The sequence below is a fragment of the Ipomoea nil genome, unplaced genomic scaffold, assembly GCF_001879475.1.
Source record: "Ipomoea nil cultivar Tokyo-kokei standard unplaced genomic scaffold, Asagao_1.1 scaffold1329, whole genome shotgun sequence".
In the NCBI taxonomy this organism is placed as follows: domain Eukaryota; kingdom Viridiplantae; phylum Streptophyta; class Magnoliopsida; order Solanales; family Convolvulaceae; genus Ipomoea; species Ipomoea nil.
The window spans coordinates 1-14,406 of NW_017617757.1; the positions used below are offsets into that span (position 1 = coordinate 1).

The 14,406-nt window shown below is 70.3% G+C and overlaps 1 protein-coding gene across 1 annotated transcript; it reads left to right on the forward strand.

Moving 5' to 3' along the window:
- Positions 1-3,445: 3,445 nt before the first annotated feature.
- LOC109185533 (hornerin-like) lies at positions 3,446-9,508 on the forward strand. The gene is made up of 2 exons (XM_019335469.1): positions 3,446-5,047; positions 8,432-9,508. Exons 1-2 carry the CDS (start codon positions 3,446-3,448, stop codon positions 9,506-9,508), a joined length of 2,679 nt encoding a protein of 892 aa, XP_019191014.1.
- The last annotated feature ends 4,898 nt before the right edge of the window (positions 9,509-14,406 follow it).

Sequence of the window (14,406 nt, forward strand, 5' to 3'; positions counted from 1 at the left end):
AAGGCAAGGGGGCGCGAAAGAGCGGGAGGGACAAGAGCACAGGAAGGCGCAACGGGAGCGCAGGAAGGCGCGACGCGAGCACAGGAGGGCGCGACAGCAAGAGGGGACAAGGCAAGAGCCACGGCAAGAGGCAGGGAAGGGAGAGGGGCGAGAAGAGGGGCGCGGGCCAAAGGAAGGGCAGGAAGGGGAGAGAAAGAAAAAGGAGGAGGAGGAGCGGAGAGAGGGAGAGAAGAAAGAGGGGAGAAAGGCAGGGAGAGGGAGACACCAAGCGGGGAGGAAAGGGAGAGGGGGCAAGGGAAGGAGGGCAAGGAACAGAGAGAGAGGGGCCCAGGAGAGGAGGAAGGGCGAAGGGAGCACAGGAGGGGAAGGAGGAGGGCGCACCAAGGGAGAACACGGCCCGGGGAGAGAACGGCAGAGAAAGGGGGAAGGGGGAGGCAGGGGAGGGCGGAAGGAGAAGGGCACACAGGGGCCGAGCGAGAGAGCCAAGGAGGCCCAAGACGGGCGGGGGCAGGGGAAGGAGCCGAGACGCGCAGGACGGGGGAACAAAAGAGGGGGAAAAAGAAGGAAAGAGAAGGGAGGCAGAAGGCGGGAGGCGGGCAAAGGGGGGCCGGACAGGAGGACGGGAAGGGGGCGAGCGGAAGAGAGGGGAGAAAGGGACACCACGGGAAGAAAGACGGGGAAGAGAAAGGGGAGGGAAAGAAGGGAGGGGGCGGCGCCAAGCACCGGAGGGCGAGAGAGGGAACGGCGAGCGAACGACGGGAAAGGGAGCGCGGCAGGGGAGGCACCCAGGGAGCGGGAGGGGCCCGAGGAGGGAGGCGGGCGAGGGGCGGGAGGGAGGGGAGGAGGGGCGAGGGCGGGAGGAGGGGAGGGCGGCGAGGGGCGCGGGGCGCGGGGGCGCCGGGGCGGGAGGGCAGGAGGGAGGAGGCAAAGGGGAAGGGGGAGGGGAGGAAGCAGGAAGGGGGGAGAGGGCGAAAGGGGGAAAAAGGGGGCGGGGCGGGGAGGACGCAGAGGCGAGGGGGGGGAAGAAGGACGGGGCGGAGCAGGCAGGACAAGGAGGCGCGCGGGGGGGGGGGAGGGGGCGGGCGGCAGCGCAAGGGGGAGGGAGGAGGGAGGGGGAACACAGAGGGAGCGAGGGCCGGGCCAAGAGCGGGGGGAACCACGGAAGAAGGGGAGGAAGGCGGGAGCGGGGGGGGCAGGCGAGGGAAGGCGGAGGGAGAGGGCGGGCAGGGGGGGGGGCGAGAACGGGCCGCAGGACGCCCGAAGGGAGGGCGAAGGGGGGCAGGGGGGAAGGGGGGAGGCCAGGGGGGGGAGCCAGAGCCGGGAAACCGGGCCCGAGAGAGAGAGGGGAGCCGGCGGAGCCCCAGGGGGCCGGGGGGGGCAAAGAAGGGCGAAGCACGGAGCCCGCGGGGGGAGGGGGGGCGGGGAGGGACCCCAGGAGGAGAACCCGGAGCCCGGGGCCAAAGAGGGCCCGGCCACCCGGGAGAGAAGGAAACGGGGAGCGGGAGCGGGGCCGGAAGAAGAGGGGGAGGGAGGGGGGCGACGAAAAAAAAAAAGCAGCGAGGGGACAAAGGGCAAGGGGGGAGGGCAGGAAAGGGGGAGGAAAGGAGCGGGCGAGAGCCAAAAGAAGGCCAAAGACAAAGAAAAGAAGGAGAAAAAAAAAAAAAAGAAAAGGGAAGGGGGAGGGGGAGCCCCACGGGACCAAAGAGGGGCGAAGGGCGGAAAAGAAAGGGCGCCGGGGAAGGAGGAGGAGCGCAGCGCGGCCAAAGGGGAAGGGGAGAGAAAGGGGGACAGGCGCGCGGGGGAGGAAGGGGCCAGACCACGGCGGGGGAGCCAGCACCCGGAGCCCCAGGACAAGCGAAAGAAAGGCCGAGGGGAGCGGAGCAGGCAGGCGGAGAGGGGAGCGAGGGGAGGAGGAAAGGCAAGCCGAGGGAGCGCAGGCAGGAACCGGGCGGGCAGAAGCGCAACGGAGGAGGGGCACACGGGAGCCGCACAGGCGGGAAAGGCGGGGGGCGGGGGAGGGCGGGGAAAGGGGGCGCGGAGGGGCCAAACGAAGGGAGGCGGAAGCGGGGGGGAGCAAGGGGGGGGGGGGGGGAAAGGGGGGCAAGAGAGAGCAGGAGGAAGGGGAGGGGGGACGGGGAGGGGAGGCCGGGGGGGCGGAGGACAAGCAAAAGCGGAAGGGGGAGGGGGGAGGGGAGCACAGCGGGCGGGGGGAGGAGGGGGAAGCAGCACAGGAGGAAGCGCGGGAAGGGGGCGGAGGGAAGACAGGGGGCCGGGCGAGGAGCAGGGAAGGAGGGGGCGCACGGGGGGGAAGGGGGACGGGGGGAGGGGGGGAACCAGGGGAGGGCAAAGAGAGGAGCAAGGGAGGGCAAGGAGGAGGGGGGGCAAGGGGGAGGAGGGCGGGGCCCAGGGACGCGACGGGCGCCAGGAGCCGCGCACAGGAAGGCGCGACGCGGCGGAAAAAGGCGCGACGCGGCGAAGAGGCGGCGGGGGCGGGGAGCAGACGCCGAAAGGGCGCGGAGAAAAACAGACGCGAAAGGGGCGCAGCGGGGCAAAAGGCAAGACAAGCGCGAGAGCGCGGGGCCGAAGAGCAAGGGCGCGGAGGGCAAGGCGCAGAGCGCCAGAGGAAAAGGGAGCAAGGCAAGGAAGCGGCCAAAGGCGAAAGAGCAGGAAAGACGACAAGGGCGGGAGGAAAGAGAGGAAGGAGAAGGGGAGGCCAAGGGGGACAAGAGGCCGAGGGCAGCGCAACGGGGGACCCACGAGAAAAGCCCGCCGGCCGCAACCCGAAGGAGGACAGACCGAGAGAAGGGCAGAGAGGCGGGGAGACAAGAAGGAGAGAAAGCAAGAGCCACAAGGGGGCGGGGAAAGCAAGAAGAAGACGAGGGAGAGGGGGGAAAAGCGGCGGGGGAAGGCGGGGACGCGTGGGAGGAGGGGGAAGGCGGAGTGGAGAGGGGCGAGGGAGAAGGGAGGCAGGCGGGCGAAAGGCGGGAGAGAGGCGGGGGGAAAAGGGGGAGGAACCGAGGGGCCGGAGCGCGCAGGGCGGGAAGAGAGGAGGAGGGGGGGGGAAGACGGGGGGGCAAGCGGGAGAAGAGGGGGGGAGGCGGGGAAGGAAGGGCCAGAGGACGAGCGGCAGAGCCAGGGGGGGGGCACGCAAGGGGGAGGGGGGGCAGAAAGGAGGGCACACACGAGGGCACCGAAGGGGGGGACCGGGGAAAGGGGAACGGAGGAGGGGAAGGGGAGGCGAGAGGGGGGCAGCGGAGAGGGGAGGAAGGAGGAAGAAGGGAAGGCGGAGCGGGAGCGGAGGGGGGGGGGAAGCCAGGGGAGGGGAAAGGCACGAGGAAGAGAGAGGACGGGAGGAAGGCGAGGCCACGGGGCAGGCCCACACAAAGCGGAAGGCCAAACGAAAGAGGGCAAACGAGAAGGGGCACGAAGGGGAGGAAAGACGGGAATGCCAGGAAGCGCAACGGCGCGCGAAGGGGGGGCAAAAGCCGGAACCGCGGGGGAGGGAGGGAGGGAGGCCAAGCAAGCAGCGAAGGAAGGGGGAGGAGGAGCGCGAAGGAAGAAGGGAGGAACGAGGGCGGGAGACAACCACGGCCCGGGGGAGCGAGAACGCGGACGCGAGAAGGAGGGGGGGCAAAGAGACGACGCAGCAAAGGGGCGCCGGGGCCGGGGAGGGGGGGGCGAGGAGGAACAGGAGGGAAAGCGGGAGGCGAGGAGACGAGGCCAGGGAGGGGGGAGGGGAGGGGAGGGAGGGGGCGAACCCAGAACAAGGGCAGGGGGGAGGGGGAGGGAGGGAGGGAGAGAGAGGCAGGCCAAGGAACCAGGCCACCGGGGGACCCGCCGGCGCAAGGGGAGGAGAGGAGGGGGAAGAGGAAGCGAGAAGAGGGAGGAAGGGAACAACAAGGCCCGGGCGCAAAGGGGGCCAACGCGAGGCAAGGAGAGGAGCAAGAAAGGGCAGAGCAAACAGCACAACCCCAAGGGGGCGCAGGGGGGGGGGGAAGCACGGGGGGGAAAAGGGGGACAGGCGCAACCCCACCAACCAGAGCCCAGCAACAAGCGACGCAAGGAGGGGGGGCCAACATGGAGGCAAGCGACGGAGCAAAGAGGCACACCACCGACGCCACAACCCGCACGGGGCAGGAGAGGGGGGGGAGCGCAGGAGGCGGAAAAGGGCGGAGCAGGGAGCCCAAGGACAAGGAGCAAGGGCGAGCCGCAAGAGGGGCACGGACCAAGAGGGGCAACAAGAGGGGCAAGCACGGGACCAAAGAAGGGAGAGGAAGGCCAAAGAGACCAAGGGAAGGCAAGGGGCGCGAAAGAGCGGGAGGGACAAGAGCACAGGAAGGCGCAACGGGAGCGCCAGGAAGGCGCGACGCGAGCACAGGAGGGCGCGACAGCAAGAGGGGACAAGGCAAGAGCACGGCAAGAGGCAGGGAAGGGAGAGGGGCGAGAAGAGGGGCGCGGGCCAAAGGAAGGGCAGGAAGGGGAGAGAAAGAAAAAGGAGGAGGAGGAGCGGAGAGAGGGAGAGGAAGAAAGAGGGAGAAAGGCAGGGAGAGGGAGACACCAAGCGGGGAGGGAAAAGGGAGAGGGGCAAGGAAGGAGGGCCCAAGGAACAGAGAGAGAGGGGCCCAGGAGAGGAGGAAGGCGGAAGGGAGCACAGGAGGGAAGGAGGGAGGGCGCACCAAGGGAGAACACGGCCCGGGGAGAGAACGGCAGAGAAAGGGGGAAGGGCGGAGGCAGGGGAGGGCGGAAGGATAAGGGCACACAGGGGCCGAGCGAGAGAGCAAGGAGGCCCAAGACGGGCGGGGGCAGGGAAGGAGCCGCAGACGCGCAGGACGGGGGAAACAAAAGAGGGGGGAAAAAGAAGGAAAGAGAAAGGGAGGCCAGAAGGCGGGAGGCGGGCAAAGGGGGGCCGGACAGGAGGACGGGGAAGGGGGCGAGCTGGAAGAGAGGGGAGAAAGGGACACCACGGGAAGAAAGACGGGGAAGAGAAAGGGGAGGGAAAGAAGGGGAGGGGCGGCGCCAAGCACGGGAGGGCGAGAGAGAGGGAACGGCGAGCGAACGACGGGAAAGGAGCGCGGCAGGGAGGCACCCCAGGGGAGCGGGGAGGACGGGCCCGAGGGAGGGAGGGCGGGCGAGGGGCGGCGGAGGGAGGGGGAGGAGGGCGAGGCGGGGGAGGGAGGGCGGGGAGGGGGCGCGGGCGCGGGGGCGCCGGGGCGGGGAGGGGCAGCAGGGAGGAGGCAAAGGGGAAGGGGAGGGGGAGGAAGCAGGAAGGGGGGAGAGGGCGAAAGGGGGAAAAGGGGGGGGGGGGAGGACGCAGAGGCGAGGGGGGGGAAGAAGGGACGGGGCGGAGCAGGCAGGGACAAGGACGCGCGCGGGGGGGGGGGGGGGGGGAGGGGGGCGAGGCGCAGCGCAAGGGGGGAGGGAGGAGGGGAGGGGAACACAGAGGGGAGCGAGGCCCGGGCCAAGAGCGGGGGGAACCACGGAAGAAGGGGAGGAAGGCGGAGGGGGGGGGCCAGGGCGAGGGAAGGCGGAGGGGAGAGGCCGGGCAGGGGGGGGGGCGAGAACGGGCCGCAGGACGCCCGAAGGGAGGCGAAGGGGCAGGGGGGGAAGGAGGGAGGCCAGGGGGGGGGAGCCAGAGCCGGGAAAGCCGGGCCCGAGAGAGGGGGAGCCGGCGGAGCCCCAGGGGCCGGGGGGGGGGGGAAAGAAGGGCGAAGCACGGAGCCCGCGGGGGAGGGGGGGCGGGGAGGACCCCAGGAGGAGAACCCGGAGCCCCGGAGCCAAAGAGGGCCCGGCCACCCGGGAGAGAAGGAAACGGGGAGCGGGAGCGGGGCCGGAAGAAGAGGGGGAGGGAGGGGGGCGAAAAAAAAAAAAAAGCAGCGAGGGGACAAAGGGGCAAGGGGGAGGGCAGGAAAGGGGGGAGGAAAAGGAGCGGGCGAGAGCCAAAAGAAGGCCAAAGACAAAGAAAAGAAGGAGAAAAAAAAAGAGGGAAAGGGGGGAGGGGGGAGCCCCACGGACCAAAGAGGGGCGAAGGGCGGAAAAGAAAGGGGCGCCGGGGAAGGAGGAGGAGCGCAGCGCGGCCAAAGGGGGAAAAGGGAGAGAAAGGGGGACAGGCGCGCGGGGGAGGAAGGGGGCCAGACCACGGCGGGGGAGCCAGCACCCGGAGCCCCAGGACAAGCCGAAAGAAAGGCCGAGGGGAGCGGAGCAGGCAGGCGGAGAGGGGAGCGAGGGGAGGAGGAAAGGCAAGCCGAAGGGAGCGCAGGCAGGAACCGGAGCGGGCAGAAGCGCAACGGAGGAGGGGGGCACAGGGAGCCGCACAGGCGGGAAAGGCGGGGGCGGGGGAGGGGCGGGGAAAGGGGGCGCGGAGGGGCCAAACGAAGGGGAGGCGGGAAGCGGGGGGGGGAGCAAGGGGGGGGGGAAAGGGGGGCAAGAGAGAGCAGGAGGAAGGGGGAGGGGACGGGGAGGGGAGGCCGGAGGGGGGGAGGACAAGCAAAAGCGAAGGGGAGGGGGGAGGGGAGCACAGCGGGGCGGGGGGAGAGGGAGGGGAAGCAGCACAGGAAGGAAGCGCGGAAGGGGGCGGAGGAAGACAGGGGGCCGGGCGAGGAGCAGGGAAGGAGGGGGCACACGGGGGGGAAGAGGGGACGGGGGGGGGAGGGGGGGAACCAGGGGAGGGCAAAGAGAGGAGCAAGGGGAAGGGCAAGGAGGAGGGGGGAGCAAGGGGGAGGAGGGCGGGGGCCCAGGGGACGCGACGCGGCGAGCCAAGGGCGCGACGCGGCGAAAGGGGCAAGGAAGGCGAACGAAGGCGCGCACCGAGGAAAGGCGCGACGCGGGGAAGAGGCGGCGGGCGGCGAGAGAAAGAGGACGCCGAGGGGCGGGAGAAAAACAGGACGCGAAAGGGGCGCAGCGGGGCAAAAGGCAAGACAAGCGCGAGAGCGCGGGGCCGAAGAGCAAGGGCGCGGAGGGCAAGGCGGCAGAGCGCCAGAGGAAAAGGGAGCAAGGCAAGGAAGCGGCCAAAGGCGAAAGAGCAGGAAAGACGACAAGGGCGGGAGGGAAAGAGAGGAAGGAGAAGGGAGGCCAAGGGGGGACAAGAGGCCGAGGGCAGCGCAACGGGGACCCACGAGAAAAGCCGCCGGCCGCAACCCGAAGAGACGAGACCGGACCGAGAGAAGGCAGAGAGGCGGGGAGACAAGAAGGAGAGAAAGCAAGAGCCACAAGGGGGCGGGGAAAGCAAGAAGAAGACGAGGGAGAGGGGGGAAAAGCGGCGGGGGAAGGCGGGGACGCGGGGGAGGAGGGGGAAGGCGGGAGGGAGAGGGCGAGGGAGAAGGGAGGCAGGCGGGGCGAAAGGCGGGAGAGAGGCGGGGGGAAAAGGGGGAGGAACCGAGGGGCCGGAGCGCGCAGGGGCGGGAAGAGAGGAGGAGGGGGGGGAAGACGGGGGGGGCAAGCGGGAGAAGAGGGGGGAGGCGGGGAAGGAAGGGCCAGAGGGACGAGCGGCAGAGCCAGGGGGGGGGCACCAAGGGGAGGGGGGGCAGAAAGGAGGGCACACACGAGGGCACCGAAGGGGGGGCCGGGGGAAAGGGGAACGGAGGAGGGGAAGGGGAGGCGAGAGGGGGCCAAGCGGGAGAGGGGAGAAGGAGGAAGAAGGGAAGGCGGAGCGGGAGCGGAGGGGGGGGGAAGCCACGGGGAGGGGAAAGGCACGAGGAAGAGAGAGGACGGGAGGAAGGCGAGGCCACGGGGCAGGCCCACACAAAGCGGAAGGCCAAACGAAAGAGGGCAAACGGAGAAGGGGCACGAGGGGAGGAAAGACGGGAAGCCCAGGAAGCGCAACGGCGCGCGAAGGGGGGCAAAAGCCGAACCGCGGGGGAGGGAGGGAGGGAGGCCAAGCAAGCAGCGAAGGAAGGGGGAGGAGGAGCGCGAAGGAAAAGGGAGGAACGAGGGCGGGAGACAACCACGGCCCGGGGAGCGAGAACGCGGACGCCGAGAAGGAGGGGGGGCAAAGAGACGACGCAGCAAAGGGGCGCCGGGGCCGGGGAGGGGCGGGCGAGGAGGAACAGGAGGGAAAGCGTGAGGCGAAAGGAGACGAGGGCAAGGGGTGGGAGGGGGGAGGGAGGGGAGGGGGGGCGAACCCAGAACAAGGGCAGGGGGGGAGGGGGAGGAAGGGGAGGGAGAGAGAGGCAGCCAAGGAACCAGGCCACCGGGGACCCGCCGGCGCAAGGGGAGGAGAGGAGGGGGAAGAGGAAGCGAGAAGAGGGAGGAAGGGAACAACAAGGCCGGGCGCAAAGGGGCCAACGCGAGGCAAGGAGAGGAGCAAGAAAGGGCAGAGCAAACAGCACAACCCAAGGGGGCGCAGGGGGGGGGGAAGCACGGGGGGAAAAGGGGACAGGCGCAACCCCACCAACCAGAGCCCGCAACAAGCGACGCAAGGAGGGGGGGCCAACAGGAGGCAAGCGACGGAGCAAAGAGGCACACCACCGACGCCACAACCCGCAGGGGGCAGGAGAGGGGGGGACCGCAGGAGGCGGAAAAGGGCGGAGCAGGGAGCCCAAGGACAAGGAGCAAGGGCGAGCGCAAGAGGGCCGGACAAGAGGGGCAACAAGAGGGCAAGCACGGGACCAAAGAAGGGAGAGGAAGGCCAAAGAGACCAAGGCAAGGCAAGGGGGCGCGAAAGAGCGGGAGGGACAAGAGCACAGGAAGGCGCAACGGGAGCGCAGGAAGGCGCGACGCGAGCACAGGAGAGCGCGACAACAAGAGGGACAAGGCAAGAGCCACGGCAAGAGGCAGGAAGGGAGAGGGGCGAGAAGAGGGGCGCGGCCAAAGGAAGGGCAGGAAGGGGAGAGGAAAGAAAAAGGAGGAGGAGGAGCGGAGGGAGGAGAGGAAGAAAGAGGGAGAAAGGCAGGGAGAGGAGACACCAAGCGGGGAGGAAAAAGGGGAGAGGGGCAAGGGAAGGAGGGCAAGGAACAGAGAGAGAGGGCCCAGGAGAGGAGGAAGGGCGAAGAGAGCACAGGAGGGGAAGGAGGAGGGCGCACCAAGGGAGAACACGGCCCGGGAGAGAACGGCAGAGAAAGGGGGAAGGGGGAGGCAGGGGAGGGCGGAAGGAGAATGGCACACAGGGGCCGAGCGAGTAGAGCCAAGGAGGCCAAGACGGGCGGGGGCAGGGGAAGGAGCCGAGACGCGCAGGACGGGGGAACAAAAGAGGGAGGAAAAAGAAGGGAGAAGAGAAGGGAGGCAGAAGGCGGGAGGCGGGCAAAGGGGGGGCCGGACAGGAGGACGGGAAGGGGGCGAGCGGAAGAGAGGGGAGAAAGGGACACCACGGGAAGAAAGACGGGGAAGAGAAAGGGGAGGGAAAGAAGGGGAGGGGGCGGCGCCAAGCACCGGGAGGGCGAGAGAGGGAACGGCGAGCGAACGACGGGAAAGGGAGCGCGGCAGGGGAGGCACCCAGGGGAGCGGGAGGACGGGCCCGAGGGAGGAGGGCGGGCGAGGGCGCGAGGGAGGGGGAGGAGGGCGAGGGCGGGAGTAGGGAGGGCGGGGAGGGGCGCGGGGCGGGGCAGCCGGGGCGGGCAGCGGAGGAGGCAAAGGGGAAGGGGGGGGGAGGAAGCAGAAGGGGGGAGAGGGCGAAGGGGGAAAAGGGGGCGGGGGCGGGGAGGACGCAGAGGCGAGGGGGGGGGAAAGCGACGGGCGGAGCAGGCAGGGACAAGGAGGCGCGCGGGGGGGGGGGGGGGGGGAGGGGGCGGGCGGCAGCGCAAGGGGGGAGGGAGGAGGGAGGGGAACACAGAGGGGAGCGAGGCCGGGCCAAGAGCGGGGGGAACCACGGAAGAAGGGGAGGAAGGCGGGAGCGGGGGGGGGCAGGGCGAGGGAAGGCGGAGGGGAGAGGCCGGGCAGGGGGGGGGGCGAAACGGGCCGCAGGACGCCCGAAGGGAGGGCGAAGGGGGCAGGGGGGAAGGAGGGAGGCCAGGGGGGGGAGCCAGAGCCGGGAAACCGGGCCCGAGAAGAGAGGGGGAGCCGGCGGGGCCCCAGGGGGCCGGGGGGGGGCAAAGAAGGGCGAAGCACGGAGCCCCGCGGGGGAGGGGGGGGCGGGGAGGGACCCCAGGAGGAGAACCCGGAGCCCGGGGCCAAAGAGGGCCCGGCCACCCGGGAGAGAAGGAAACGGGGAGCGTGAGCGGGGCCGGGAAGAAGAGGGGGAGGGAGGGGGCGACGAAAAAAAAAAAAAAAAAAAAAAGCAGCGAGGGGACAAAGGGGCAAGGGGGGGGCAGGAAAGGGGGGAGGAAAAGGAGCGGGCGGAGAGCCAAAAGAAGGCCAAAGACAAAGAAAAGAAGGAAAGAAAAAAAAAAAAAAAAAGAGGGAAGGGGGGAGGGGGGAGCCCACGGGACCAAAGAGGGGCGAGGGCGGAAAAGAAAGGGCGCCGGGGAAGGAGGAGGAGCGCAGCGCGGCCAAAGGGGGAAAAGGGGAGAGAAAGGGGGACAGGCGCGCGGGGGAGGAAGGGGCCAGACCACGGCGGGGGAGCCAGCACCCGGAGCGCCCCAGGACAAGCGAAAGAAAGGCCGAGGGGAGCGGAGCAGGCAGGCGGAGAGGGGAGCGAGGGGAGGAGGAAGGGCAAGCCGAGGGAGCGCAGGCAGGAAGCCGGGGCGGGCAGAAGCGCAACGGAGGAGGGGGCACACGGGAGCCGCACAGACGGAAAGGCGGGGGGCGGGGGAGGGGCGGGAGAAAGGGGCGGGAGGGGCCAAACGAAGGGGAGGCGGGAAAGCGGGGGGGGGAGCAAGGGGGGGGGGGGGGAAAGGGGGGCAAGAGAGAGCAGGAGGAAGGGGGAGGGGGGACGGGGGAGGGAGGCCGGAGGGCGGGAGGACAAGCAAAGCGGAAGGGGGAGGGGGGGAGGGGAGCACAGCGGGGCGGGGAGGAGAGGGAGGGGGAAGCAGCGCAGGAGGGAAGGGCGGGAAGGGGCGGAGGGAAGACAGAGGGGCCGGGCGAGGAGCAGGGAAGGAGGGGGCACACGGGGGGGGAAGGGGGACGGGGGGGGGAGGGGGGGGAACCAGGGGAGGGCAAAGAGAGGAGCAAGGGAAGGGCAAGGAGGAGGGGGAGCAAGGGGGACAAGGGCGGGCCCAGAGGACGCGACGCGGCGAAAGGGCCACGGCGAAAAGGGCCAGGAAGGCGCGAGCGAGAAAGCGCGACGCGGCGAGAAGAGGCGGCGAGCGCGGAGAACAGACGCGAAGGGCGCAGCGGCGAAAGGCAAGACGCGCAGAGGCGGGCCGAAGAGCAAGGCGCGAGGCAAGGGCAAGCGCCAAGGAAAGGGCAAGGCAAGGAACGGCCAAAGGCAAAGAGCGGAAAGACGGCAAGGCGGAGGGAAAGAGAGGAAGGAGAAGGGGAGGCCAAGGGGGGACAAGAGGCCGAGGGCAGCGCAACGGGGGACCCACGAGAAAAGCCCGCCGGCCGCAACCCGAAGAGACGGAGGACCGGACCGAGAGAAGGCAGAGAGGCGGGGAGACAAGAAGGAGAGAAAGCAAGAGCCACAAGGGGGCGGGGAAAGCAAGAAGAAGACGAGGGAGAGGGGGAAAAGCGGCGGGGGAAGGCGGGGACGCGGGGAGGAGGGGAAGGCGGGAGGGAGAGGGGCGAGGGAGAAGGGAGGCAGGCGGGGCGAAAGGCGGGAGAGAGGCGGGGGGAAAAGGGGGAGGAACCGAGGGGCCGGAGCGCGCAGGGCGGGAAGAGAGGAGGAGGGGGGGGAAGACGGGGGGGCAAGCGGGAGAAGAGGGGGGGAGGCGGGGAAGGAAGGGCCAGAGGGACGAGCGGCAGAGCCAGGGGGGGGGCACCAAGGGGAGGGGGGGCAGAAAGGAGGGCACACACGAGGGCACCGAAGGGGGGGCCGGGGGAAAGGGGAACGGAGGAGGGGAAGGGGAGGCGAGAGGGGGGCCAAGCGGGAGAGGGAGGAAGGAGGAAGAAGGGAAGGCGGAGCGGGGAGCGGAGGGGGGGGGAAGCCAGGGGAGGGGAAAGGCACGAGGAAGAGAGAGGACGGGAGGAAGGCGAGGCCACGGGGCAGGCCCACACAAAGCGGAAGGCCAAACGAAAGAGGGCAAACGAGAAGGGGCACGAGGGGAGGAAAGACGGGAAGCCCAGGAAGCGCAACGGCGCGCGAAGGGGGGGCAAAAGCCGGAACCGCGGGGGAGGGGAGGGAGGGGAGGCCAAGCAAGCAGCGAAGGAAGGGGGAGGAGGAGCGCGAAGGAAGAAGGGAGGAACGAGGGCGGGAGACAACCACGGCCCGGGGGAGCGAGAACGCGGACGCCGAGAAGGAGGGGGGGCAAAGAGACGACGCAGCAAAGGGGCGCGGGGCCGGGAGGGGGGGGCGAGGAGGAACAGAGGGAAAGCGGAGGCGAGGAGACGAGGCCAGGGGGAGGGGGGGGAGGGGAGGGGGCGAACCAGACAAGGGCAGGGGGGAGGGGGAGGAGGGAGGGAGAGAGAGGCAGGCCAAGGAACCAGGCCACCGGGGACCCGCCGGCGCAAGGGAGGAGAGGAGGGGAAGAGGAAGCGAGAAGAGGGAGGAAGGGAACAACAAGGCCCGGGCGCAAAGGGGCCAACGCGAGGCAAGGAGAGGAGCAAGAAAGGGCAGAGCAAAACAGCACAAACCCAAGGGGGCGCAGGGGGGGGGAAGCACGGGGGAAAAGGGGACACGGCGCAACCCCACCAACCAGAGCCAGCAACAAGCGACGCAAGGAGGGGGGGCCAACAGGAGGCAAGCGACGGAGCAAAGAGGCACACACCGACGCCACAACCCGCACGGGGCAGGAGAGGGGGGGGACCGCAGGAGGCGGAAAAGGGCGGAGCAGGGAGCCCAAGGACAAGGAGCAAGGCGAGCGCAAGAGGGGGCGACCAAGAGGGGCAACAAGAGGGCAAGCACGGGACCAAAGAAGGGAGAGGAAGGCCAAAGAGACCAAGGGAAGGCAAGGGGCGCGAAAGAGCGGGAGGACAAGAGCACAGAAGGCGCAACGGGAGCGCAGGAAGGCGCGACGCGAGCACAGGAGAGCGCGACAGCAAGAGGGGACAAGGCAAGAGCCACGGCAAGAGGCAGGGAAGGGAGAGGGGCGAGAAGAGGGGCGCGGGCCAAAGGAAGGGCAGGAAGGGAGAGAGAAAGAAAAAGGAGGAGGAGGAGCGGAGGAGAGGAGAGAGGAAGAAAGAGGGGAGAAAGGCAGGGAGAGGGAGACACCAAGCGGGGAGGAAAAGGGAGAGGGGCAAGGAAAGGAGGGCCAAGGAACAGAGAGAGAGGGGCCCAGGAGAGGAGGAAGGGCGAAGGGAGCACAGGAGGGGAAGGAGGAGGGCGCACCAAGGGAGAACACGGCCCCGGGGAGAGAACGGCAGAGAAAGGGGGAAGGGGGAGGCAGGGGAGGGCGGAAGTGAGAAGGGCACACAGGGGCCGAGCGAGAGAGCCAAGGAGGCCCAAGACGGGCGGGGGCAGGGGAAGGAGCCGAGACGCGCAGGACGGGGGAACAAAAGAGGGGGAAAAAAGAAGGAAAGAGAAGGGAGGCAGAAGGCGGGAGGCGGGCAAAGGGGGGCCGGACAGGAGGACGGGAAGGGGGCGAGCGAAGAGAGGGGAGAAAGGGACACCACGGGAAGAAAGACGGGGAAGAGAAAGGGGAGGGAAAGAAGGGGAGGGGGCGGCGCCAAGCACCGGAGGGCGAGAGAGGGAACGGCGAGCGAACCGACGGGAAAGGGAGCGCGGCAGGGGAGGCACCCCAGGGGAGCGGGGAGGACGGGCCCGAGGGAGGGAGGGCGGGCGAGGGGCGGCGGAGGGAGGGGAGGAGGGCGAGGGCGGGAGAGGGGAGGGCGGGGAGGGGCGCGGGGCGCGGGGGCGCCGGGGCGGGGAGGGGCAGCAGGGAGGAGGCAAAGGGGGAAGGGGAGGGGAGGAAGCAGAAGGGGGGGAGAGGGCGAAAGGGGGAAAAGGGGGCGGGGCGGGAGGACGCAGAGGCGAGGGGGGGGAAGAAGGACGGGGCGGAGCAGGCAGGGACAAGGAGGCGCGCGGGGGGGGGGGGGGGGAGGGGGGCGGGCGGCAGCGCAAGGGGGAGGGAGGAGGGGAGGGGGAACACAGAGGGGAGCGAGGCCGGGCCAAGAGCGGGGGGAACCACGGAAGAAGGGGAGGAAGGCGGGAGCGGGGGGGGGCAGGGCGAGGGAAGGCGGAGGGAGAGGCCGGGCAGGGGGGGGGCGAGAACGGGCCGCAGGACGCCCGAAGGGAGGGCGAAGGGGGCAGGGGGGAAGGGAGGGAGGCCAGGGGGGGGGAGCCAGAGCCGGGAAACCGGGCCCGAGAGAGAGGGGGAGCCGCGGAGCCCCAGGGGGCCGGGGGGGGGGAAAGAAGGGCGAAGCACGGAGCCCGCGGGGGGAGGGGGGGGCGGGGAGGGACCCCAGGAGGAGAACCCGGAGCCCGGGGCCAAAGAGGCCCGG

Bases quoted from the DNA above. Each gene is read 5' to 3' on its own strand.
- LOC109185533 (XM_019335469.1), top strand. From the start codon at position 3,446: ATGCCAGGAAGCGCAACGGCGCGCGAAGGGGGGGCAAAAGCCGGAACC. The intron at 5,048-8,431 runs GCGAGCGAACGA...GGGGGCCAACAG, and splicing joins AGGGCGAGAGAGAGGGAACG to GAGGCAAGCGACGGAGCAAA.